Raw genomic sequence first — 27,219 nt, forward strand, 5'->3', positions numbered from 1 at the left:
GTAAATATCCAGCAACATTTGTATACCACACATCTTAAGAGCTTGGAGAGGGGGCGGGGGGCGGGTTGGCTGCTAATTTTGTATGTCTAAAATAAAAATAAAGATGATAAAAAAATTTTTTTGGAAAATGCCCAGTGGGCGGATGAGGGTTTTATCCCGTGACAAAATTAATGATGACAACCCATCACAAACTGCACTTTCCTGGGTAAGCACATCATAAAGAGGACGAGAGGGGGAAATAAAATATTAAGACAGTTAAGACACGCAACCGCATCTGCTTTTTAAATCACAAGGAAGGAGGAGAAATGCAGAAAGGATGAGAGAGAGAGACAGAGAGAGAGAGAGAGACAGAAGGAGAAAGACAGAGAGAGAGAGAGAGAAGGAGAAAGACAGAGAGAGAGAGAGACAAAAGGAGAAAGACAGAGAGAGAGAGAGAGAGAGAGACAGAGAAAGACACAGTGAAGAGAGAGAAAGAGACAGAGAAAAAAAGAGAGAGAGAAAGCAAGGAAGGAAGGATGCAAGGAAGGGAGGGAGAGAGAAAAAGGAAGGAAGGAAGGAAGGAAGGAAGGGAAGGAGGGAGGGAGGGAGGGAGGGAGGGAGAAAGAAAGAAATTTAAGATTTCAGCATGAAGAGCTACCTGGCATTAAGTATAAGTATAAGTAAGTTTAATCTTCATTGTCATTGTACTTAAATACAACGAAATTGGTTATCCAAGGTATGTGTTAAGGGGAACACGAATTTCACACAAGCTTAATTTGATGCATACAGTATTCTTGGTGCTGGCAAGCATTGTCGACGCCGTAAAATATCTGATTGACTTCCCTAAAGCTACCAGAGGCCATCGCTTATCAAGTGGGTGGAGGACCCAGGAGGAGACTGTGGCCCAGTCTTGCCCTCTTCTCACCCAACCGCAGAAGGTGACCCCCTTCTGGACCGACTCGGTTCTCTTGCTTTTCCTGAGCAGATTTCCTCCAGGAAATTTAAAACAACATACAAACAAAAACAGCCAGCTGAGTCACATAGCCACACAGATAGGAGACCCACTGATGGGTGGACACTGGTGTGGATCATTCACAAGGCCGTTTACAAGGAGGAAACCTGGCTTGCTAAAAAGGCAACGTGGCTTGCTTCTTCGGAAAAGTTGGGTTGGAATAGCAGTTGGGTCGGTGCCATGAGGCCTCCTGAAATCAAATTAGGGTCCTTAAACCCTCCAACCCCACTGCACCGGTCTCGTTCTCCTTCCTTTAGGAAAAAGGAGAACTGTCATTTTTAAAAGGCGTTAGGAAAAGGCTCAAAATTTAGCGTCATCCAAGCGAGAAGACGCCGCCATTAAATGTGCGGCTGATGCAAGACCACAGGTCTTGCAATCGGGGCCCGGTCGCCTGCTCGAAACCCCACTCATTCGTCTCAGCGAGCCCCGGCCTGTTTAGTACAGTGGATTTTCAGGGGGGAAGATGTGGAGCATGTCTGAAGCTCTCCGATCTAATCAATCGTCCGCTTTTTGCATTCGAAACAGCCCCTGGCTGACATCCGCCTGAAGATAACTGTTTTACCACCTCTGTCATGCCTAATTAACAAGTCAGATGTACAATTTGGAAATTTTGCAATTAACCTGCTAAAATATTGCTGGAGGATGCTAATTGTTATGCCAGTTGCCATAAAGGCTCATTTGCATAACTTATGTGTGAAAAACAATTACGAACGGACGGACGCGGCCCACAAACCGCTCCCAGCTACGGATGAGAAGGCCACAAAAAACACTCCAAGTATGGCCCAGCCCAAAAGAGAGAGACAGAGAGAGAGAGACACAGAGAGAGAGAGAGAGAGGAGAGAGAGATTTCCCCTCCTTATTGTATCCACTTCTACAGCATCTGTTTTGCAAAGCAATATTCATCAGAAAATCCCCAAATCAACAATTAGAAGCATACGTAGAAGCGCGGCGCGATTACGGCCTCTTTTCTCTTCCCACTGAAAACTCCTCCATTCTCATCCAGTGCAAATCCTGGGAAAAGCAGGGACAGAATTAAGCTTTGCCTCCTGCCATTCTTCCTGCGCTGCAAAGCTCAGCATTCCCGAGTGCCGAAGCGACGGGATGGCTGGCGGCTGATCCTCGCTGCTCTGCTCCGCCAGGCCCTTGCTGGAGCGCTAAGAGAGCAACTAGCAATGCTATTCTCAATTGTTCTCTCTAGGAAGGGGTTGGTTCCACAGAGGAGTTTACAAGGAGGGAAGTGAGGGGTGGTTATAGTACTTTTAAGTAGGCAGCAGCAGGACCGTTAAAAGACCGGAGCTCCCATGGTGGACCGTCGATTTGATTAGAGTTATTCAGATGGAGTGAAGTCTCAGGAACATCATCCTATCCTATTTGAATTTCCACCTTTCGACAAGGACCCTTTTGACTGATTCTGCAGTCTCCGTAGGTTTCCACGGAGACCATAAGATTTTACCTAGGGGTCTTCTAAAGAGACCCCTTGAGTTCACATCCAAAAGTGATGTTCATTTGATCCACCTCCAACCCAATTTTCTTGGCTTCTGTTTTGCTCTCTTACACACACATCTGCCCAGACATTTTAATCTACCCAAAGGAGGAGGAGGAGGAGAGAGGGAGGAAAAGGAGGAAGATAAAGAAGGAGGAGAATGGGAAGGGGAGGAAGAGCCGGAAGATAAAGGAGGAAGAGGAGGAGGAGGAGGAGGAGGAGGAGGAGGAGGAGGAGGAGGAGGAGGAGAAGAAGAAGAAGAAGAGAGAAGGAAAGAAAGAAAGAAGGAAATCTGGAGGAGAGGAAGAAGAGGAGGAGGAAGAAGAAGAAGAGGAAGAGAATTTATTACACATGGTTGTAGCCAGAATGACAGACGTCTGGGAGCGAATGATTTAATAATAGCAACAACTTGGTTTGCAAACTACTTTCAAGGCATCAAACGTTTGAATGTTTCTGGTCCAACTCTGACAGGGCATGGAGATCATCCCTGGGGGAAACACAGAGCCACTCCCTCTTTCTCAGTCCTAAGAAGGGCACCACACCTCCCAAAAATCTTGCCAAGAAAACGGCACCTTCCGGCAGGAGTCAAGATTAACCCAACCTTCACAGCGCTCAAAAAGAAGAAGAAGAAGAAGAAGAAGAAGAAGAAGAAGAAGAAGAAGAAGAAGAAGAAGAAGAAGAAGAAGAAGAGGCAAGAAGCATCCGTTGTGAGGACGATAGGCGAGGAGACCGTCAAAGTATTCCAGGACACATCCTAGAAGACGACCACAACAAGCCATTTCCATGGTGTTGCTAAGCAAAATTGCACGGAGATGTCCACCAACTTGCCCCCCACCCCAGTCAAGAGAGATGCCCTCTATAATGTCCATCTCTCTGCTTCAACCCAGAAGCCAATCTTAAATATTCCGACAGGCTAAAATGAACTGTTTCGGGGGAAAAAAAAGAGAATTTACAAATCCTCCCCACTCCGGATGTTAGACCACACTTCCTATCAGCCCCAGCCAGCCTGTAAACCTGGATGATGGGAACTATAGTCTCCCTCAAACGGCTGACGAGCACAGGTCCTTCGCTCCGCAAAAGGTTCAACCTTGAGCTACAAATATTCTCTTCTATTGGGGACACACACACACACACACAACTGAAATAGGTCAAGTGACAACACAGCCAATTGCCAAGACAGGTGACATCACTACAAATGACAAGTACAAGGCTCTGCCAGCTATCTTGCCTCCTCTTCACGTGTGATAGACACAAAAAAAACCCCCAACACACTCCTGTTTTGTCTGCAGGTGTTTAACGCAAAGGAGATTCTCCAGCCGTTTTCAGGAACAAAATTCAACCCTAAGATGCTACAGAAAGAACCGTAAATGTGTCTTGGGCTCATCAAAATATCCAGGCAGAAATGTAACTTATCTAGAAGGTTAAGGAAGAAATCTAATTTGTTGAGGAGCAACCGGATAGCACATACAAAAATATGTATATCTGTATATACTTATCTGGTTGCAGAAATGAAAAGAGAGAATCTTAATGGAGAAGGCGTCTTTGACCCCTTCCCCAAACCCGTTGGGGGGGGGGAAGGGGTGGAGGATATGACACAGACCCTTACCTGCTGTTTACAACACAATCCTTCCAGCAGCTCCAAAAATGTCCCATACCCAATTCCACCCCAAGAAAATAAAAATTAAGAGCTGGAAGAGACACCTACAACAATAGAAAAAGAAAGGAAGAGAGGAGGAGAGGAAGAGGAGGGAAGGAAGATAGAGGTGAGGAGAGGAAGATGGAAAGGGGAGAGAGAGAGAGAGAGAGAGAGAGGGAGGGAGAGAGGGTAGGAAAGGGAAGAGGAAGAGAGTAGGGGAGAGGTAAGGGAAGAAGGAAGGGAAAGGAGAGAGGAAGGAAGAAAGTAGAGAAGGGAGGGAGGGAGAAAAGAAAGGGAAAAGAAGATGGTGTCGAAACCAGGTCATGTGGCCGGCATGACTCAACGCTGAAGGCGCACTGAACGCTGTTCCCTTCCCACCAAAGGTGGTTCCTATTTTTCTACTTGCATTTTTTACCTGCTTTCAAACTGCTAGGTTGGCAGAAGCTGGGACAAGTCACGGGAGCTCACTCCGTTACGCGGCGCTACGGATTCGAACCACCAAACTGCCAACCCCTTCTGATCGACAAGCTCAGGGTCTTAGCCCCTGAGCCACCGCCTCCCACCAAAAGGCAGCCCTAACATAATAATACCGTTTTTAAGGAGGGCGACACTTAGAATTCTGCACTCTACCCCCCCCCCCCGCCCCAGGCAAGCCGATGTGGCGCCCCCCCCCGCCGCCTCCTTCCCCAAAATGTTTACGAGACAATTGAAAAGTTACCTAACAATCAGGGTGATTAAACAGCTGCTGTTATGATAATCAACCCTTGGAATAAAAAAAAAATTGATTGGCCTTAGCCCTAGCAACTACAATATTATTAGGCTCACCAGATTCTGAAAGGAAGACGTATTTCCTTTATTGAACCCTCTCCGCCATAAATCCTGGTAAACTGAAATTAGTCCGTGTAATACACTGACACCCCCAGAATTTATGTATATGCAACCTATCATTTCACTTTCAGCCGTTCGATTCTCGGAGTAAGCCACATCCAAAAAGGTCGAGGACCGAGGCAGTCGATACCTTCCCAAGGAGCCTATTGATAACACGTCAGGGATCTTAACAAGTGGGAAGCCGGTGAGAACTAAATTCAAAACTAAATTCCCTTCGGCCAACCTAGGATGAAGGACAGCCCAAGCTGGTTGGGATCCATGGTGATTCTCGGAGCGTGGCTTTCGGCCCAAGCTGGTTTTTCACGACTAGGGCGGGACTAGGGCTCCCTGCCTCCTGGTGTGATTGGCCCAAAGTCACACGGCTGGCTTCCCTGCCTAAGGCGGGACTAGAGCTCCCCATCCCCCTGGGTATTGGCTGCAAGTCAACTAGCCAGATTTCATGGCTAAGGTGAGACTAGAATTTCCAGGCTCCTAGTGATTGGCTCAAAGTCAACCAGCCAGATTTCATGGCTAAGGTGAGACTAGAATTTCCAGGCTCCTAGTGATTGGCTCAAAGTCAACCAGCCAGATTTCATGGCTAAGGTGAGACTAGAATTTCCAGGCTCCTAGTGATTGGCTCAAAGTCAACAAGCCAGATTTCATGGCCAAGGTGAGACTAGAATTTCCAGACTCCTAGTGATTGGCTCAAAGTCAACCAGCCAGATTTCATGGCTAAGGTGAGACTAGAATTTCCAGGCTCCTAGTGATTGGCTCAAAGTCAACTAGCCATATTTCATGGCTAAGGTGAGACTAGAACTTCCAGACTCCTAGTGATTGGCTCAGCTGACCCAGTCAGCTTTCCTGCTTCAGCTGGAACTAGAACTTCCAATCTCCTGGTGATTGCCTCAAAGTCACCCAGTCAGCTTTCATGGCTAAGGCGAGACTAGAATTTCCAGGCTCCTAGTGATCAGCCCAAAGCCACCCAGCCGGCATTCATGACTAAGGTGGTACTAGAACTCACCATCTCCCAATTTCAAGCCTGGCACCTTAACCACTAGACCCGTGATGGCGAACCTAGAGGAATTTCGGATGCTATCTGGAACCTTGACGTTAACCTGAATCGCCCTTAAAACAATTCACCAGCTCCCAGGGTCCCGGAGTCAGAGGTGGTGTTATGCTGATTCGCCCCAGTTCGGGAAAATCGGCAGCGGGAGGCTCCACCTACCCGCCCAGATGTCATCATGGACGTTCCGCTCATTCTGAACCGGTAACGAAGGTAAGAGGACTTCATGCCTGCCCAGGGTGCTGTCCGTGGTCCTGAGCCACCGCTGGTCAACCAGGGAGCAGAAAGACTCAAGGAAGAGAACTGACAACGCCTCCAATTCATGCTCGCAACCGCCAAGTTTGCAAACATCGTCCTTGGCCCAGCCGAAGAAAAAAAGCAGCAGGAAAGGTCCTTCCCCTTCCCTCAATTACATGTGAAAGCATAATTTTTATTACCGATCGCTCCTCGGAGCAAGGCAAGGTGCCTACAGGTTGGGCGACGTCATTAAACGCAAAGGACCAGAAAGCATAACCAGAAATATATCCTGATTCAATTTACGGGGCACATCGTCACTGGGAAGTCAACTCAGGAAGCCCTTCGCGCAAATGGGGCGGAACTAGAATTAAAGCATCATGCTGAATTAAATTAAAAATTAAATTACACGAAGGAGGCATTCACCAATGGGGCAGATAGAGCCTGAATTAAAAGATTCCCAATTCCTAACAGGTACTTCAAGTCAAGCGCCTTGGGGCCATCACCAGACGCACAAAGCTAGCTTTCCTCCCTGTGTGCATTTAATTCATAGCAAGAGAAGTACCTATAGTGTGTGTATGTTGATGTTTGTGTGTATGTGCCTGTCTGCTTATCTCTATCATCTATCTATCCATCCATATTTTTCATCTATTCTCTCTTTCATCTATCCTATCTATCTATCCATCCATCCATCCATCCATCCATCCATCCATCCATCCATCCATCCATCCATATTTTTCATCTATTCTATCTTTTATCTATCCTATCTATCTATCCATCCAACCATATTTTTCATCTATTCTATCTTTTATCTATCCTATCTATCATCTATCACCTCTATCCATCCATCCATCCATCCATCCATCCATCCATCCATCCATCCATCCATCCATATTTTTCATCTATTCTATCTTTTATCTATCCTATCTATCTATCCATCCAACCATATTTTTCATCTATCTTTTATCTATCCCATCTATCATCTATCACCTCTATCCATCCATCCATCCATCCATCCATCCATCCATCCATATTTTTCATCTATTCTATCTTTTATCTATCCTATCTATCTATCTATCTATCCATCCATCCATCCATCCATCCATCCATCCATCCATATTTTTCATCTATTCTATCTTTTATCTATCCTATCTATCTATCCATCCAACCATATTTTTCATCTATTCTATCTTTTATCTATCCCATCTATCATCTATCACCTCTATCCATCCATCCATCCATCCATCCATCCATATTTTTCATCTATTCTATTTTTTATCTATCCTATCTATCTATCTATCATCTATCTATCTATCTATCTATCTATCTATCTATCTATCTATCTATCTATCATCTATCTATCTATCTATCTATCTATCTATCTATCTATCTATCTATCCATCTATCCATCCATCCATCCATCCATATCTATTTTTCATCTATACTATCATCTATCCTACCTACCTACCTACCTACCTACCTACCTACCTACCTACCTACCTACATCTTTCTATATAGCTACATCTTTCTATCTTTCTATCTATCTATCCATCCATCTACATAGCTACCTACCTATCTCTCTGTACCTATCTCTGTCTGGCTGTCTATCTATCTTTTTCATTTATCTATCTTTATCTATCCTCTCTCTCTCTCTCTCTCTCTCTCACACACACACACACACACACACACACACACTACTTGCACTACTTGGCTGACTTATGACCACAACAGAACCCAAAATGTCTGTTGCTAATGCAAGACTTTTGCCCCATTATCTTGCCACAGTTGTGAAACATGGCAGTGGTCAAATTAATAACACGGTCATTAAGCGAATTGACTTTCCTCATCAGAAGGTCGCAAAAGCGGGTCATGTGACACACACATCGGGACACTGCAATGGTCACAAGTCCTAAGGCTTTCCCCCCCCCCCCCCCCCACTGCCGTTGTCACTTCGAGCAGTTCCTAAATGAGTGGTTTTAAGCCAAGGACTACGTGTGAAGATAAAGTTGAATTTTGGCCTTGTTTTCTGGGACGGCAGGTGTGATAATGTCTCCTGCCTTCACCTGGGGGGGGGGGGCTTTCTGCCTCACCAGTCTAGCCTACCAGCCTGACGTTTCTTGATTTCCCGTTCCCACTCAGAAAGGTGGGCTGATGCGCCATCTGCTAAAGCCCACTCCCATCTCTAAAAGTTTTATTTCCTGGAGAAGATATGAAGAAGTGGCTTGAAAGGTCATCCAAAAAGAGGGGTGTCAAACTCGTGGCCCGTGGGCCGGATGCGCTGGCCCCACCTCCGCCCGGTTTAGCAAAGAGGGGTACGCCTCCCGATTCGCTCCTGTCCTAAGACATCCCCAGGCCAAGTGGCTCTCCCGGAGCTCTCCGTAGTGCTGAAATTTATTTCCCCCACCTGGCTTCTTAGGAAAAATGGCTGGTGTGGAATGGCTTCACACATATCATGTCAAGCCCAGTTCTTTAGACAGCTGGAATTTGTTGAACAAGCAATAAACGGCCCAGCACATCCGCCCGCCAACGAACCAATTTCGTCGCGTGGAAATCCGCTCGATATCAAAAGAGAACCACTCTGTTCGGTGTTGTGCGGTTTTGTTCAGAAAAGTAAGAATTTAGGCCCAGAAAAAAAAAAAAAGCCAGGTGTTTTCTTTGTGGGTGAAAAAAAAAAGCATGTTTCTTATGCTCAAATTCTTATTTTCGGGCGTTGTACCTCCAGGATAAAACAGGCCTTCTTCCATGAGCTTGAATCAGAAGTGGGGAATTTCTACATGCGCTCGCTCTGGTACCCTTTCAGCAGGGGAAAAGTGAGATACAGAATAACAGAACTGGAAGGGACCTTGGAGGTCTTCTAGTCCAACCCCCTGCTTTGAACAGGACACCTTATACCAGTGTTGGCGAAACTTTTTGGTGCCGAGGGCCAAAATGGGAGTGTGAGCGCATGTGTGCACTGGGAAAATGATTTTCTGGGTTCTGGTGCGCCAGCTGGTCTTTGTGTGAACACTGGAACTTTGTAAGAAGATGTTGGGATAACCATTTGTCTGAAGTGGTGTAGAGTCCCCTGCTTGAGCAAGGGGTTGGAGTAGAAGACCTCCAAGGTCCCTTCTAGCTCTATTCTGATTGATTTTTGTTTTCATCCAGCCCTGGGACGCTCTGGATGAAAAGAACAGGGGGGGGAGGGGTTGGGGAGGGGGAAACGTTGCAGGACAGCGTCTCTCTTTTCTGTCTGTCTGTTGCCGCCAGGCGAACACAAAAGGTTCGTTTCCCATTAGATCAATTAATATTCAGGGAAAGTCTCCTTAACATGAAGTTTAAATAATCATAAAAGGCGAGGAAGGCGAGGAAAAAAGAAAGGAGAAGGAGCCGCGCGGATGTTCCAGAAGCTTCTCTAGACCCTTCAATCAATTTTATTTATATGCAAAAGCAAGAAAAAACTGGGATGGGGGGAGGGAAGGAGAGAGAGAGAGAGAGGGAGAAAATGCAGATATATACAAAGCTCCTCCTGATGGTAACACTCTCAATTTAGTGACAGGCAAATGGTTTCCTGCTGCCACTTAATCTCATTTCTTGCATAATGCCCTCTAATTAGCATATCAAAGTGAATTAATACTTCTAGGGCATTAGCAATGGGGGGGGGGAGAGAAATCTGTTCTAAGCTTCACAATAACAGTTCAGCAACAGCCAAGAAATCTTTCTCCCACCCACCCCTCCCCAATACACACACACACACACACACACACCGCAAACCATTTTGCATTGCAAAACTGCCCCATTTATCTATCCCTTCTCCCTCTAAACACTTTTACCGCACACTGTTTTACTACTTTTCACCAAACAAAATGATAATTGCCCAAAGTTAGCAGCATCTGTAAAGGCCCGCGCAGAATCTTAATTTGGGAGGAAAGAGGGAGAGAAAAAAACACAAAGAAACAAACGAACAAACATACCCCCAAAAAACAACAACAACAACCAACCACCGGCAGAAGAGTTTTCTGCGGGCTGCCCCGGGCTCAGAATCGAAAAGGAGGGTTTTCTCAAAATTAAAAAAATAAAAGCAAATAAAGCAAGGGGGGAAATCTATTTAACACTCTTATATGATGCTCTCCCTCTCTTTCATTGTCTCTTTCTCCCTCCTTCCCTCTCTCTTTCCTCATTATTTCTCCCTCCCTCTCTCTCTTTTATTTTCCTTTTCCCTCCCTCTATCTCATTCTCTCTTTCTCCCTCCCTATCTCTCTTATTTTCTTTCTCCCTCCCTCTTTCTCATTCTCTTTCTCCCTCCCTATCTCTCTTATTTTCTTTCTCCCTCCCTCTTTCTCATTCTGTTTCTCCCTCCCTGTCTCTCTCTTATCTTCTCTTTCTCCCTCCCTCTTTCTCCCTCCCTATCTCTCTCTTATTTTATTTCTCCCTCCCACTTTCTCATTCTCTTTCTCCTTCCTATCTCTCTCTTATTTTCTTTCTCCCTCCCTCTTTCTCATTCTTTCTCCCTATCTCTCTCTTATTTTCTTTCTCCCTCCCTCTTTCTCATTCTCTTTCTCCCTCCCTATCTCTCTCTTATTTTCTCTTTCTCCCTCCTTCTTTCTTTCTTTTTCCCTCCCTCCCTATCTCTCTCTCATTTCCTCTCTCTCTCTCTCTCTCTCTCTCTCTCTCTCTCACACACACACACACACACACACACACACACACACACACAAAAGAACCCTGCCCCTCTCCTGCGGCTCAGAGGACGTAACCACCTGCTGGATGAAGATTGACAGTATGAAAGAAGGACCGCCCACGTTTGTTAGAAGCAGACAAAAGTTGACAACGGATGTTCCTGGCTGGGAAGGAACATACCCAACTACTCCAAAGTCATCCCAAACTAACCTATAGAAGTAATATCCCTGCTCTGCATTAAACATAGGTAGCTCTATGCCTGGTAAGCCAAGATTGGTACAAGATGGTGGGTAGATATTAACAAGGATTGGGTAGGTTATGCATGAACTGTGAAACCTGCGTACGTAGAATAAGTACTGCAGGAGTCAACACTCATCCTAAAGCCCAAAGGAATCCAGTAAACACACACCACACACACACACACACTGCTGTATATTCCAAGGGGTTGCATAATAGAGCTAGTTTGGCCTAGTGGTGAAAGCACCAGGCTAGAAACCAGGCATCAGCAAGTTCTAGTTCTGTCTTAGCAATCAAAGTCAGCTGGGTGACTTTGGGCCAATCACCAGGAGACGGTGAATTATAATCCCGCCTTAGGCACGAAAGTTGGCTAGGTGACTTTGGGCCAGTCAATGGGAGTTGTAGTCCTTTCTTAGCAATGAAATTCAGCCGGATGGCTTTGGGTCAATCACCGGGCAAGAGGGAGTTCTAGTTCCTTCTTAGCAATGAAAGTCAGATGGGTGATTTTGGGCCAATCACCAAGAGACGGTAAATTATAATGCCACTTTAGGCACGAAAGCTGGCTAGGTGACTTTGGGCCAGTCACTGGGAGTTCTAGTTCTGTCTTAGCAATGATAGTCAGTTGGATGGCTTTGGGCCAATCACCAGGCGACAGCGAGTTCTAGCCCTGCCTCACCCATGAAAGCCAGCTGAGTGAATTTGGGCTGGTCCCTCTCTCTCTCTCTCTCTCTGCCCAACTCAACACTTGATGTGAGAAAAACAGGAGGAAGAAGAAGTATTGATTATGCTTGGCACCTCACCTTGTTTGCTAAAATAATAAATGCAGGATACATATAAATAAATAAACCAAGTCTTTAAGAAGCCATCTTAAAGGTCGGCTACAGCCCAGCTCCCTTGCCACCTTGACGTTCCTGACACCCCCCCCCCCTACATCCCCCCACTCAACCAAAAGTTGAAATTTTCACAGACTGATTCTTTGGCCAAGCTAGTTATTTCTAAGAAAGGCCCTTTGTGAATTTCCCCAAGCAAAGAGAAAAATCTGTTCGGATTTGCACATCCAGTTTCACTTTTTCTCTGTTCTCTAAGGGATACAAGAGTGAAATTCAGCAGGTTCTGACCAGTTCTGGAAAACCGGTAGGAGAAATTTTGAGTAGTTCTGAGAACCAGTAAATACTACCTCTGGCTGGCCCCGCCCCCAGCCCTTATCTGCCTCCCGAGTCCCAGCTGATCAGAATTGAGATTTTGCAGTATCCTTCCCTTGGAGTGAGGAGGGAATGGGGATTTTACAGTATCCTTTCCCTGGAGTGAGGAGGGAATGGGGATTTTACAGTATCCTTTCCCTGGAGTGAGGAGGGAGTGGGAATTTTACAGTATCCTTTCCCTGGAGTGAGGAGGGAATGGGGATTTTACAGTATCCTTTCCCTGGAGTGAGGAGGGAATGGGGATTTTACAGTATCCTTTCCCTGGAGTGAGGAAGGAATGGGAATTTTACAGTATCCTTTCCCTGGAGTGAGGAAGGAATGGGGATTTTACAGTATCCTTTCCCTGGAGTGAGGAGGGAATGGGGATTTTACAGTATCCTTTCCCTGGAGTGAGGAAGGAATGGGAATTTTACAGTATCCTTTCCCTGGAGTGAGGAGGGAATGGGGATTTTACAGTATCCTTTCCCTGGAGTGAGGAGGGAATGGGGATTTTACAGTATCCTTTCCCTGGAGTGAGGAGGGAATGGGGATTTTACAGTATCCTTTCCCTGGAGTGAGGAAGGAATGGGAATTTTACAGTATCCTTTCCCTGGAGTGAGGAAGGAATGGGAATTTTACAGTATCCTTTCCCTGGAGTGAGGAGGGAATGGGGATTTTACAGTATCCTTTCCCTGGAGTGAGGAGGGAGTGGGAATTTTACAGTATCCTTTCCCTGGAGTGAGGAAGGAATGGGGATTTTACAGTATCCTTCCCCTGGAGTGGGGAGGGAATGGGGATTTCACAGTATCCTTCCCCTGCCATGCCCACCAAGCCACGCCCACAGAACCAGTAGTAAAAAAGATTGAATCCCACCACTGATACAAAGGGCCAATCTGAGGAAACTAAAAACAGGACCAAAGATCAGCCTGGCAGGGTTTTAAAGAGAGCACCGAGCAGGTTTTAGCCTGTCATGAGCCGGTATCATGCAGTTTGCCAGTTCAAATCTCACCAGGCTCAAGCTTGACTCAGCCTTCCATCCATCCGAGGTGGGTAAAATGAGGACCCAGATTGTTGGGGTGGTAGGGCAAGAGGCTGACTGTGTAAACCGCTTAGAGAGGGTTGTAAAAGCCCTGAAAAGCGGTATATATTGCTATCCTGAGCAGTGAACGCCATTCAACGTGTCTGCTGGAGCAGCTGAGGGTGGAGGGGCGAAAGAGAGGACCTACACTCACATATTCATCTTCCTCCATCAATTCACAGAGACAACCTCATTTCCTAGCCCGATCCACAAGGGAGGGAAACGAAGGAGGAGCCACGAAGGTCCAAATTCACATCCTCTCTGGTTTCTTCCCAAACATTCGGACTGCCCAGGCTCCAGAACCAAACTAACCATATAGAGATAAACAATCCACGAGGAGGAGAAAGTCATCACGCAAAGTCCTTTCGGAAATCCCAAAGTTTGCATCCCTAATTTTGTCTTTTGCAAAGAAAACACACACACACACAAAAAACGCACACACCAACACAACACCGGCAAATGCTTCCCCACAACCGACTCCCGACGCAGTTAAAACTAAGAGACGAGATCATGTAACAGACGCCTCTCGTTGAGTGTGGTCAAAAATTGACGAATCTATATATATATAGATAGATAGATAGATAGATAGATAGATAGATAGATAGATAGATAGATAGATAGATAGATATAATACAGCACGGCAACTCAGAGATCTCCCCAACACCGGCCTTTAACTCATTCCTGATTAGATGCGAAAGAAGGCTGGCGCTAGAACTCAGCAACGCATAAATAGACCCAAGGACGGCCTGTCGCCCCGCTTTAATATATTTTAAAATATGCGAGGCTGATTCCCAAGCCGAGCTGCGAATGAAGCCTCTTTCTTTTAAATAATAATAATGATAATAGTAGAAAAAAAAAGCAGAAGGGAGAAGGAGAGACCAGGAGTTGACAAGCTGGGTTGATGGCTAGGAGGGATAATCAAAGGGATGCTTGTTTTGTATCTGCGACCACACAACGGTCAGATCTTTGGCCATCAAGAAGGAGCCGCACAAGAGGAAGGTGAGCTGCAGAAGAAGCTTTTGTGTAACGAGCAATCACCATCAACACGTTCACACCTGATTCACAAGGGTGGTGTGCAATCCTGAGGTTAGTAGCTGACGGGGGCTTGCGAGGCACAAATACAACCAAGAAACCCCTTCAAACATCTTCAAAATGAGTCTTTAGACCTTTTGAGAAAAGGAAGCAACAATTGGGAAAGCGCAAATGTTTACGAGTTCCCCCCCCCCGCCTCCTTCCTCATCAGGGGCACAAACACACACACACACAGAGAAAGACCCCGGGAGTCTATTGCTAAATTCAGACTGAATCATTTCTCTTTCCGCGAGGATTTTTTTAGGAGAAAAAGAATCACGAGACCCGGGGATATTTCAAAAGCACCCAATTTTGCTCCGTTCTTGAAGCCTAGCACAGACACACAGAGAGACACCCTTGAGCCAGACTGATGACTATTCAGAACGTACAGACGGACACACACACACAAATCTCTTTAAAACCAGCTGCACAATATGTCACAGTCTATTTACTTTTAAACCGAGCGTTCCAACCATTGGTTTTTGTTTTAAAAACAGGCAACTTTCCAAAAAGCTTGTCTCTTTCGGTTGTTTTATTTTTACTGCCAAAAGAGCCTCGTTTGCCAACAACTGGTGTCGGCCTTAGTCGGCGGGCGTAGAGAGAGAGACCGGGGGGGGGGGGGACTTCCCATGCAGTCCGTTTCTTCTCTCGGTGGAATCGCCAACAAAGATTTCCTTGGGGCGGGGGGAGGTGATTTAGTTTCCCCCCATCTTTTCTGCAGAGAAGGAACAATTAAGGCTTGGCTGTGTCTGGCAATACCAGAGGGGTCATGGAAACTGGCCCAATGAAGGTTGGAGAAGAAGGATTTAAGCCTGGCACTTCAAGAGTGAGTCGAGGAACAGGCTCCGAATGTCGAGCAGAAGGTTAGGAATAAGTTGAGGATTACTACCTATAGAAGACCCTGCAAAGTGGTTTAATTCGGTCCTTCATTTTCTCAGCCCAAGAAAACAGTCTGAGTGCAGAGGAGGAACAAGACAGTGGGGTTCCCCCCCCCTTCTACATCTGGACGTGAATTCCCAACAAGCCGAGTGGAGAAGGGGCCTCGGAGGTCTTCTAGTCCAACCCCCTGATCAAGCAGGAGAACCTATATACCATTCCAGACAAGGGGCTGTCCAGTGACTTCTTAAAAACCTCCAGGAACACCCACAACTTCGGGAGGCGAAACAAAAAAAACTCAATTTTCCCAGAACAAAAACTTGATTTATTTATTTTTAAAACCTAGAAATAGACTGCAATTCCAGGCACCTTCCTCCCTGCTCCTCCTCCTCCTCCGAAGTTCATTAATTTTTACAATCCTTCCAAGTCAGTCCCCAGCTTCTAAAGCCTCACAAAGGCTACACAACTCTAGCAAGGCATTATGTATATCATTAGGACTTTCCAGTGAATTAAAGCCATTTAAGACTTGCGCTGGCTTTCAATTAGCGGGTTGGTTTTGTTTTGTTTTTTGTTGGCAGCTGTCATCTCAGAGGTCCTTAAAGGAGACAATGCCCAGCTTCCAGCTCAAGCTGGTGTGTTCAGAGGCACACACCAAACTTGTGCAAAAATGAAAAAGAAACTTCAGCGGCCGAGCAGGATTTTGCAAAGAGCGTTCGAGCGTTCGTGAAACACAAACGGCAAACGCTTTTCGGTCTGTTATAAACGCGTGCCATTTCAGCCGAGGGGAGAGATGGGATGAAGAACAGGGGGAAAGTCCTTAAGAAGAAGAATGGAAGCCAAAGGAGGCACGCGGAAAAAGACACCACCGCCATCCAGCAACGCGCAAAGGAGAGCCATTTAGAAGAGAATATCCTAATCGGAAAAGTTCCGGCACAATAACAGCCCAAACCTATTATTATTATTATACTTTATACATGAAACTCGGTCAAAAATGCATCACAAATACCACTGACTGGTGCTAATGGTTGATATGGGTTGCTGCCAGCGTCCTACGTATCAACCAAGTACCTTCTTAAGATGTATGATGTTCCGAATAGCGCAGCTTTTTGCAGTTCCGCTGGTGTTATTGCAGGAAGCTGCAATTTGTTCGTGTATCTTATAAAATTATTATTGTTGTTGTTACAGAATAAACTTTTTCCTCTCAACAGATGTCATTTGGAACCAACATGCTAATTCTCAGGACAGAACAGATCTTCCCTTCCCTGCTAAGCTTCCAGTATTTGGGGGGGGGGGGAATAAACACCTTTATAAAAGTAGGGCTTAGAAACTTTTACCAAAAAAACCACGTTGTTATAAATAGAGTCATGGGTGCAAATTTAAAATTCTGGAGATTCCAACGAAGGGAACTTCTCCGCCTAACTCAAGAGTTCTTCAACAAACAAATACTCCATTTACAAAATATTGTATTTTGGGGACAGTCTAGAGAACATGGGCTCCGTAGAACTCCTAAAGCATTCCCAAACGAAACAGCATGTTTTTCAACTCAAGGCAACCCGCCGTATCAGGTCCACCTCTGTCTAAATAAATAAATCTAAAATTACACTTACAGGTGCCAATTATTTTACCGCCCCTCGTATTTCCAACGTTTACACTCCCGTCTAGCCTTTGCATGCAGTTAAAAGCGGCCTCCTGTTATTTTATCAATAATCTCAAAAACTATTTTTTTTCTTCCTGGGGGTTGGGGGCAGGGGGAGGAGGAAGGTGATTGCATAGGATGATGACCAGGTTCAACTGAGAAATAAAGAGAGAGAGAGAGAGAGAGAGAGAAGGAAGGAAGGAGAGAAAGGGAGGGAGGAAATATGGAGAATTTAGGAAGGAAGGAAAGAAGGGAAAAGAAAGAAAGGAAGGAGAAAGAGAGGGAGGAAATATGGAGAAGGAAGGAAGGAAAGAGAAAAGGAGGGAGGGAAGGAAGGAGAGAAAGGGAGGGAGGAAATATGGAGAATTTAGGAAGGAAGGAAAGAAGGGAAAAGAAAGGAAGGAAGGAGAAAGGGAGGGAGGAAATATGGAGAAGGAAGGAAGGAAAGAGAAAAGGAGAGAGGGAGGGAAGGAAAGAAGGGAGAGAAAGGGAGGGAGGAAATATGGAGAATATAGGAAGGAAGGGAGGGAGGGAGGGAAAAGGAAGGAAGGAGAAAAGGAAGGAGGGAAGGAAGGAAGTAGAAAAGGAGGGAGGGCGGAAAGGAAGGAAGGAAGGTAAGAAGGAAGGGGAGAAAGGGAGGGAGGAAATATGGAGAATATAGGAAAGAAGGAAGGAAGGAAGGAAGGAAGGAAGGAAAGAAAAAGGGAAGGAAGTTTTAAAAACTGAGCAAGGGAAAGCAGAAAGGGAGAGTTCTCTCTACTCATGCAGAAGGAAGGAGGGAAAAGAAGTATAATCTCATGCAATACAAAGCATGCAAAAATAACAACTTCCTAACTAAAGGGTGCTTCACCCTGGGGCCACCCATTCAAATAAACCTGTCAATATTCCACAGAGGTGAGGCGAGGCTTTCATTTTTCCCCACTACCCCCCTTAAGGGTATCAATACTCACATTCCCAACTTTCTGAAATTGCTCAAGCCCCGTTCTGGGATGTTTTCCCCTTTGCTGCTTAAAAAGGGCCAACGTGTCTCTCTCGGTTGGCATCGCCAGCTCCAGTCGCTTCCTTCCCACCCAGCCGAGTTTTAAACCACTGGCAAAGGAGATATTCAGCGAGAGGGAGCCGAGTTGGAAGGAATGTTTCTGGTGCAAATGACTCAGAGCCGGAAAAAAAGTAGGAACAAGCAAAATGAGAGAAGGGTGTCGAATAGAAAAAGGAGGGTAAACATACCAGGGTCTAAAATACCCCTAACCTTTCTCGTTTCCCCAGCTCCAAAAATTTGGAAGGTGGGCTTGGAAACACCAGCGTGCCATCCCCACGTTCAGCTTGGGTAGGATCAGCTGGCATTACTGGCAGTAAATATATTGCCAGGGCAGAGGCTGGAATTAGGAGACAGGATGGATTCCTTTTAGCACCGGTCGAAACATAACTGGGACGTCACAGAATTTTTCACTGGCTCGGTTTCAATTCCAGCCAGGATCCCTTTAGATCAATCTCCACCTTTTCTTTCCATTTGACACTCTCTATCTATCTATCTATCTATCTATCTATCTATCTATCTATCTATCATCTATCTATCTATCTATCTATCTATCTATCTATCTATCTATCTATCATCTATCTATCTATCTATCTATCTATCTATCTATCTATCTATCTATCTATCTATCTATCTATCTATCTATCTATCTATCTATCTATCTCCCAGCACACCACAATGCTAACTCGAGGCACAAGGTAATACAAAGATGACAAAAAGCTCCATTATCAGCACATAATGTACTGTATTAGAAAACAGTTTATCAACTTCTCCGGGGTTTGATTTAAAGAGAAAACAACAACAATAGGTAAACTCGCAGAAAAATTAATATAGCTTTGGCAAGCGTACCCGCCTAGACGCTCCAGCAAAAAACCAACACTGGCCCTGTATTTTTTTTCTGCTCAGGTGGGTTTTCTAAAGACCCAAATGTTAGGCATTCATGGTGTTCTGCTTCTCCTCTTCCCTTAAATTTCACACATTCATGAATGCCCCGACTTTCGTCATGCCAACCGAGACAATGCCGAACAAACCTGGAGTTACGCCCTCCGAGGAAGTTAATAGAATTTTTTTTAAAATACACAAACAACACACAGGTCCCCGCAGGGATGCCAAGTGTTGCTACTTCGCCCCTTAGAAGGAGCAACTTATAACTGTAAGAGTCCAACTCTCGGCAGTCGGAAGGATGAAAATACGGCTTCAAAACAAAGTTACGGCAGACAACTCCTGCTATGAAAACCTTTTTTTTTTTCCAGCTCTTAAATTGCCCTGCAAATAAAATCTTGGTTTTTTGGTCCCCTGCTTTTATCAACCTTAGACTTTCAGACAAGAATCTCTTTTTTTCCCCCATTCCTATTTGGGGGGGGGGGGGGAGGAGATCAAAACTCCCCCCCAGACAGCGTGATGAAATCACTATTTTGATTCACCCCTTTGTAAAAAGAAAATTGGGAGTTGATTCGTGCAGCCTCTAAAAGCATTTTGGAAAGAACCAGGAGTTTTTTTTTCCCCCCCCTAGAAAACAAAATAAAAAAAATCCGAAGCAAGCCAAGAAACGGGGGCAGGAGGTGCTTTTTTTTTTTTTTTTTTTTTTGCAGCGAGATCTTCTCGCCCGGCAAGCACAACAAATTAAAACACCAGAGGGGATCCGGCAAATTCCTAGCTCAGTCACTCTCTGTAATTGTAATTGGCTCCCCTGTTACTTCCATCGGGAGGAGAAAGGGAGGCTAAGGAAGGGGGGGGGGGGGAACGACGCACACTTCCATTTTTGACTGCATTTCGCAAACAGGTTCCCGGACAAAACCGAGCGTGAAAAGAAAGCCAAAATGAGTTCGCAAGGATGTCTAAAGGACCTAAAAAGATCACCACACCAAATGAGAGAACAGATCAAAGATGGCTGCGGCGCCAAGCACAGCTTCTCCCAGAGATGAGGCCGGGGGGCGGGGGGGGGGGGGGAGAAAGTCACTGGCCCTGTTTATCCAGGGAGGGAAAGGAAGAGGGGGAGGCAGAATGTGGGTACCCAGAGCCAGCCGAGGCTTTTTTGCTTTTCGTTTTTGTTTGTTTCCCCACCACCACCACCACCACAAAAAGCTGGGTCGCTCTTCCTACCTGTCTTCTCTTTGATCTCACACAGGACACTGAACAAAGCGGGCTTCATCCTATGGCAATTGAGCGCGTGTTTTCTGCAAAGAGAGAGAGAGAGAGAGAGAGAGAGAAAAGGAAGGGAAAATAAGCACCCAGGATAAAAGGGAAGGAAAGATGCATTAGCCCAAGCGGAGGGGCGAAGAGGCCACCCTTCCTTGCCCTAAGACTTTGGGGCACAGGGGTGTGTGTGTGTGTGTGTCTTTTTAAGTACAAGCAGGGCACCCCTTTCTGCCTTTAAAAAGAGGCACTTGAAAGAGAGCTCCATTGTGGAAGAAGTTTAAAGAAGGAAGCAGAAAAGGTGAGAATCGAGGGACACGGGAAGAGGCCGCTAGGAACGGCTAACCTAAGAGTTTTGGGGGGGTGTCTCTCAACTCCCCCCCCCCAATCCCCGAATCCAAAGCCACTCCTGGAAAATATCCCCCCAACCCTTTCCCGGGGAAAATAAATCACAGCTTGTCAAGCCAACTCTTCATCGGCAGTCGTGATTTATGGGAAGGGAAGGAACTTCTAGAGTTCAACTCCGGGCTTCTTCGGCGGGGCAGCCTGGTGAAAAGGGTTTCCAAATAAATAAATTAATTAAATGTCACTGCCCCCCACTCCTCTCTCATGTTCCTTGGCAGGCCAATGTTTACTTAGAGCACAACCCCCCCCCCCAAAAAAAAAACCCTCCTCTGGGAAGGAGAGAAGTGGAAGAGCAGAGGCCGAAGTGACTGGGACAGGTTTTTGAGAATAGCAAGAACCCAGCCAGACAGGCCTCCTCTCCCAGCCTCCCAATTTTCTAAAGAAAACACACGAGTTTGGGGGAGGCCCAGGACCCCGAGGGAGGGAGGCCAGCAGGCTTCATTTTTTTTCCTCTCCTCGCCTCCCCCACCTCTTTGGAAGAACTGTGAGCAGCCATGCTTACGGCTTAACTCCAGGCACTCCGTCCATAAACTAACAAACAAATTCTGAGATCATTTGAACAAACAGACGGACAGAATCTCACCCCATTCCTTCGACAAACTTTGGAGTTGCCGTCAATCCACACACATACACCCATCCCTTTTGCTTGCTTTTTTTGCTTGATATTTGGGGCTAGGTTGCGATGTTTACTTTAGAGAGTGTCCACTTGTGTTTTTTTTGAAAGAGGGGAGATGCAACTCCTTCAGCAGTCCAAGGATTGACTTTAGAGAGGCCAGGCTGTTTATCCCTCGGCCTTCCTAGGTATGTCTAACTAGAAGATGCAGGGGGGGGGGAGTCATTCCCCATCTTTCAAGACCACAGGTTGGGTTATTTGGAAGGAAGGAAGGAATGGGAAGGAAAGAAGGAGATGGGAAGGAAGGAGAGAGATAGGAATAGAAAGGAAGGAAGGAAGAAGATAGGAATGGGAAGGAAAGAGAGAGATAGCAATGGGAAGGAAGGAAGGAGGTAGGAATAGGAAGGAGAGAGAGATAGGAATGGGGAGGAAGGAAGGAGATAGGAAAGGGAAGGAAGAAGATAGGAATAGAAAGGAAGGAAGGAGATTGGAGGGAAGGAAGGAGATAGGAATGGGAAAGAAAGAAGGAGAGAGAGATAGGAATGGGAAGGAAGGAGATAGGAAGGAAGGGAGATAGGAAGGAAGGAAGGAGATAGGAAAGGAAAGAAGATAGGAATAGAAAGGAAGGAAGGAGATAGGAATGGGAAAGAAAGAAGGAGAGAGAGATAGGAATGGGAAGGAAGGAGATAGGAATGGAAAGGGATAGGAAAGGGAGGGAAGGAGATGGGAAGGAAGGAAGGAAGCTCTGCTTCGGGATTATGGATTTGGGAAGGGGATCAATCGTACACACACACACAACACAGCAACATAAACAACTGGCACTCCGGAGGGGATGCTAATCTGGGGTTCTTTGGTTCACTTAGTGGGATTGCCATGTTGCCTTCCCCGGCGGAGCTTCTCCCTTTGAGGAGGTGGCAGTGGTGGCATTAGTTGGAATATCTTCGCCCCTCTGGCTTCCCCAGGATGCCTTTCAGAGAAGCAGTTTTAAATCCCAGCAGGACTTTGCCAGGTGGCAGGCAAACAAGCAAACAAGCCAGCAGAGCAAATAAATAAATAGCTGAGCGGATCAACAGTGTGCCTGCCTGCCTGCCTGTCTATCTGCACACACAAAACACAACGCCCCAGACAATCACACACACACACACACCCCTCCCAATCCCCGCACCCTCAAACCCCTGGCTGGTTCAAAAAAAGGGACCAACTTTGCTTGCGCCTCGTCCAAGCTCTGGTCGGTGATGGTCATGATCTGGTGCAGGATGTCGCCAATATCTTGCTTGCGGCCATCGCCGTCGGCGCCCTCGTGCCCGTGGGGAGGTGGCAGAGCCATGCCCCCTTGCACCGCGTGGCTGGCCAGGTTCACGCCAGCCAGCGTCTGCAGCATCCGTGTCTGCTCGTCCATGCTGCCCGGTGGCGACCGATCCGCACTTTGGGGGAAAGGAAGGGGAGGTGATGGAGGGAGGAAGGAGAGAAAGAAGGAGAAGGAGGGGAGGGAGGCAGGAATAGGAAGGAAGGAAGGAAGGAAAGAGGAAGGAAAGAAGGAAAGAGGAAGGAAAGGAAGGGGAGAAAGGAAGGAAGAGGAAGAAAGGAAGGAGAGAAAGAAGAAGGAGGGGAGGGAGGCAGGAATAGGAAGGAAGGAAGGAAAGAGGAAGGAAAGAAGGAAAGAGGAAGGAAAGGAAGGGGAGAAAGGAAGAGGAAGAAAGGAAGGAGAGAAAGAAGGAGAAGAAGGGGAGGGAGGCAGGAAAAGGAAGGAAGGAAGAGAAAGGAAGGAAGGGGAGAGGAAGGAAGGAAAAGAAGAGGAGAAAGGAAGGAAAGAAGGAAAGAGGAAGGAAAAGAAGGGGAGAAAGGAAGGAAGAGGAAGAAAGGAAGGAGAGAAAGGAAAGAGGAAGGAAAAGAAGGGGAGAAAGGAAGGAAGAGGAAGAAAGGAAGGAGAGAAAGGAAGGAAAGAAGGAAGGAAGGGAAGGGAGAGCTGGAGAAGCAAGGGCTTTTTTGGGGGAGATGCAAGCAAAAAAAAAGCAGTTCCTTGGCTGGCAAGCGGGCAAAGCAAGGCAGATGAAAGTAAATCTCAGCCCCCGCAAGGCCAGGCGCAGTTCCCGCCGCCGCTCGGGGAGAGGGGGGGGGAGAAGGACGGAAGAAACAAAACAAAAAGAAAAGGAAAACCGTGGGGAAGGGGAGGGAATGAAAGAGCGCCGAAAAGCTAAATCCCCGAGCCTGACATCGCTCCGGCTGGCGGCGGATCCCTGGCGCTCTCTCGCCTCTTGCCCCCTTCGCTCGATCGCTTGCCCTCTCCCCTCTTTTTTTAAGTTCCCAAAAGCTCCGGCAGGGCTCCAGCGGCGATCGGTGGGTGCCGAGCCCGCCGGCCTCTGCAGAAGCAGCCGCGGGGAGAAGTGCGGGGTGGGTGGGTGGGTGGCTGGCGGAGAGAGAGAGAGAAGAGGGGGGGGTCCTCCCTGGGTTGTTGCTTTTTTTTGTTTTAAAGTCGCACGGTTTTTCTTCTCCACCTTCTCCTTCTTCCTCCTCTTCCTCGGCTGGCAGAGCGGCTCTCGGGCTGGGGAAGCGTCGTTTCTGGGCTGGGGGCTTTTTTTCCTCCCCCCTTCCCCTCCTTCGGAAGGCAGAGGCGGTGGGAGCGGAGGGGGAAGGCTCGCAAGAATCCCCTTTTCAAGAAGCAAGAAGCCCTTCTCTGGATGTCGGTGCGAGTGTCTGGCTTTTTTCTCTCTTTCTCTCTTTTTCCTCCCTCTCTTCTTCTTTTTCTCTTCCCTTCCTCCAATTTCTTTCTTTCTTTCTTTCTCTTTTTTCCCCCTTGGAAACAAAGGAGGAAGACAGACGGTGGAGGAGGGGGCCGCTCCCCAAAAGCGAGACCCCCTCCCTTTAAAAAAAAAAAAGAGGAAAAGGCTTTTCAAATCCTGGGAAAGTTACGACGCCGAGCCTGGTCCGGGGTTTTCTTTTCTCCTTTGGGGACCAAAAACCGAGCAGCAGCGGGTATCTGAGCGGGCATCCCCGGCTCTCAAGATGGGCCGCATTTACAAGCGGAGAGGAGTCGCCTTCTCCCCCAGGGAAGGAGGGAGGAGAGCAGGGGGAAGAAGAGTCGTCCTTCGGCCAGAGAGGAGGAAGAGGAGGAGAAGCGGCCAAAGCATCACCAGCGATCTCGGAGTCTCGGTCCCGGCAGGGTCAAAGGCTGAGAAAAAGAGAAGGCGGGCAGGAGAAAAAGTTTGAACTTTGGGCAAGGCAAGAGAAAGGAAAGAAAGAAAAAAGAAAAGAAAAAAGGAAGAAAAAAGGAAGAGACAGAAAGAAAGAAGAAAGAAGAAAAGAGGAGGAGAGGGAAGGGAGGAAGAGGAAAAAGAGAGGGAAAGGGGGGAAAGGGGGAAGAGAAAAAAAGGTGGGGGGAAGAAAAATAATAATAATAATATTAATAATTGCAAGCTTCCCCTTAAAAAGAAAGAAGAAAAAAAACAGCCGGCTGGAATGGACGGGTCCGGCCGCTGTGTGTGTGTGTGTGTGTGTGTGTGTGTGTGTGTTTTGCGTTGTTTGATCGCCGTTGTGAGCGATTGACAGGCTGCCAACGCCGTTCACTCAGCCTTGCCGACGTGTCGCCCGGCGAAGGAGGCAAAGCGGCGGCCAGGAGAACCACCGGAGGCGATGGGGGAGCCCGGGAGCCCCGCCCCTTTCCGGAGCCCCGCCCACCCCCCGTGTCTGATCGCAGCCAAAGGCTGGCTACCAAGCCCCTTCCTCTCCTCGCCCCTTTTTTACCCCCACTAAACAGTTAAGTCGGAAGGGACCCTTAGAGGTCATTTAGTCCAACCCCCTGCTCAGGCAGGAGAGCCTAGACTAGGGACTCGAACTGCCGACCTTTCTGATTTTAGCCACTGAGCCACCTACCCGGGCAGGTGGGGGCTGCTTTTGCCCCGGCTCCCCTAAATAAGGAGGAAGCCTCGCCCGGTTAAAAAAATTTGCCCCTCCCCCCCACACCTGGCCCACCTAAGCCCCGCCCCTTACCTGTCCCCCCAACCAGGAACTCCGCCCCGCCTCCCAAGAGGAGCCGCTAAGCTGCCACATCGCTCCTCCCGCCACGGGCTTATATGGCCCGGCTTCCACGGAAGCCGGTCTTTTTAAACGGGGCCCCGCCCCGCCCTCAGGCCACGCCCACCCGCCTGCGCCTCCTACCTGTAAGGACGATTTTTTCCCTGCCCCGCCCTTCGGAGCGGGCCACGCCTTCTGTTGGCTCCACCTCCTCCTCTCTTCTCTCCCTACGACCCCGCCTGCTTTGTATTTGGCTCCTCCCACTAGGCCCCGCGCGTCACCCTTTCAGCCCCGCCCTCTCGGGGGGGCGTGGCTTGGTGGCTTTTTTCTCCGAGAGGCTGTCTTGTTGCCAAGGGAGCGAGGGGGAGGAGCCGTGCGGGTCACGTGGCCAAAGGGAGGACAGGTCGGGCTCGCCCTCCCCGCTAGAAGGCCTTGAGGCGTTTTATGCCCGACGGACATTTTTCCCCCTCTCGACCCTAACGGGCACCGAGACGCCCTCGCCACAGAGGCAAAAAAAAAGCCCGCCCGTGTTTCCCCCTTCAGAGGGAATCGGCGGAGGACCAGTCACCGCTCTACGACGGCACGGAGCCGCTTCCCGCCAATCTGAGGCTTGCCGGGACGGAGGGAGGCGGAGCCTTAGAGGACGTTCGCCCGGCCCCGCCCCAACTCCGCGGCGCGGCTCGCCATTGGCGCGTTCGAACGGGACACGTGACGCGGGGAGGCGGAGGGCGGTGCGGCGCGGTTGCCATAGCGACGGTCGGTGCCGAGCCGCAGCCGGCCTCCTCGCATCCTTAACACGCGTCCACCCTGGCTGCGTTCCCACGACCTCCGTCCGCCCAGGCTCCATCCGGGGAAAAACCTGGCAATTTGGCAGCCTCTCCGCCTCCCGTCTCAGCTTGCCACCCAGGCGCCTTGCCCACCCGCCGGGCCCCGCTTGGCTTCGTCGGGGAGGCTCCCGCATCGCTGCCAGGGCAGGGATGCCCTTTGCCAGGGATGCTCCTTCCGCAAGATCCGGCTTGCCTGCTTACAGGGCGTCAGAATTCAAACCCGGGACTTGGGGACGCCGCCTCGACGTCCAGGAAGACCCAACCCATCATCCCCTGCCTGGCACCCATGCCAAGCGCTGCAAAGGGCATGCGAGACGCCCCGCTTGCTGCCTGCTGCTCCGAAGAAGCGCTCCGATTTGGGGTTCAACCCAAAAATGAAAAAGTCTTGGAAATGAACTCTGATCTTTAAAACTTATTAAATTAAAAACTGGCCAGGGATCTGCCCAGGATTCCCTCCTGCATCTCCCATCCACCGGGAGTCCTGGGAGCGGCTACTCAGAGGCAATTCCCTTCTGGAACTAGACCCATTTTTTAAAATTGGGATTTAAGGCATTTGAAGACAAAAACCAACAACGCGCAAGGCCATTGCGGAGCTGCCAACTTTGCCATCCAACTTGCCTATCCTTGGCACGGCTTCTTCCTTCATGTGCCATTGTGTATTTTTAAAATAAATACATAAATAAATTCCTGCTTCTGCCAGATGAAATTTATATCCCGGCAACTCTTTTAACAATGTGGCATGTTGGACTGTAGTTATTTATGGAAATATACATATATAATCAACGTTCTCTTTACCATTATTTATTAATGCCATATTTAAAAATATTACGGCTGGAAGTTTATTCCAATGCACATTAGTAGATTACGCTTGTAATTCCTAATGCATTTTTAATTATGAATTTATTCCTGCTTCCTTTTATTTATGGTTGCAAATGCTCCCTGTTGCAGGGCTGCATATATAATTGGAGACACACTTTCATTAAGTATTCTTGGACATTGCATGTTGCAAAATATTAAGGGGGAGGGGGGGTTGTTTCAAACAGAATTATAGGGAGCAACAGTTCTTCCATTACCTCTCGGCCTTCATTCATCAGCTGGCCAAGAAGCAGCAACAACACATAACACAAACTTTTGTGTTCCTAGAACAGCTTTTCCCAATTGGGTATCACCGAGATGCAGAAT

The 27,219-nt window shown here is 47.7% G+C and overlaps 1 protein-coding gene and 1 long non-coding RNA gene across 3 annotated transcripts in view; one reads left to right on the top strand and one right to left on the bottom strand.

Annotated features, from left to right (window-relative positions):
• Window positions 1–22,846, bottom strand: part of PBX3 (PBX homeobox 3) — a 144,725-nt gene extending 121,879 nt beyond the window's left edge. The window contains exons 1-2 of one of the 2 annotated variants that reach the window (XM_081967294.1): window positions 22,402–22,846; window positions 20,149–20,222 (exon numbers count right to left, since the gene is read on the bottom strand). In XM_081967294.1, coding sequence (XP_081823420.1) covers window positions 20,149–20,222; window positions 22,402–22,598 — 271 coding nt within the window. In that variant the 5' untranslated portion in view covers window positions 22,599–22,846. The remainder of the gene's footprint in view (window positions 1–20,148; window positions 20,223–22,401) is intronic. The other variant, XM_081967295.1, reaches the window with a different exon arrangement.
• LOC309399485 overlaps window positions 1–27,219 on the top strand; it is a 338,217-nt gene that overhangs the window by 51,827 nt on the left and 259,171 nt on the right. The gene's annotated exons all lie outside the window — the stretch shown is intronic.

This window comes from Natrix helvetica, assembly GCF_964273705.1.
Source record: "Natrix helvetica genome assembly, chromosome: 15".
NCBI lineage: Eukaryota > Metazoa > Chordata > Lepidosauria > Squamata > Natricidae > Natrix > Natrix helvetica.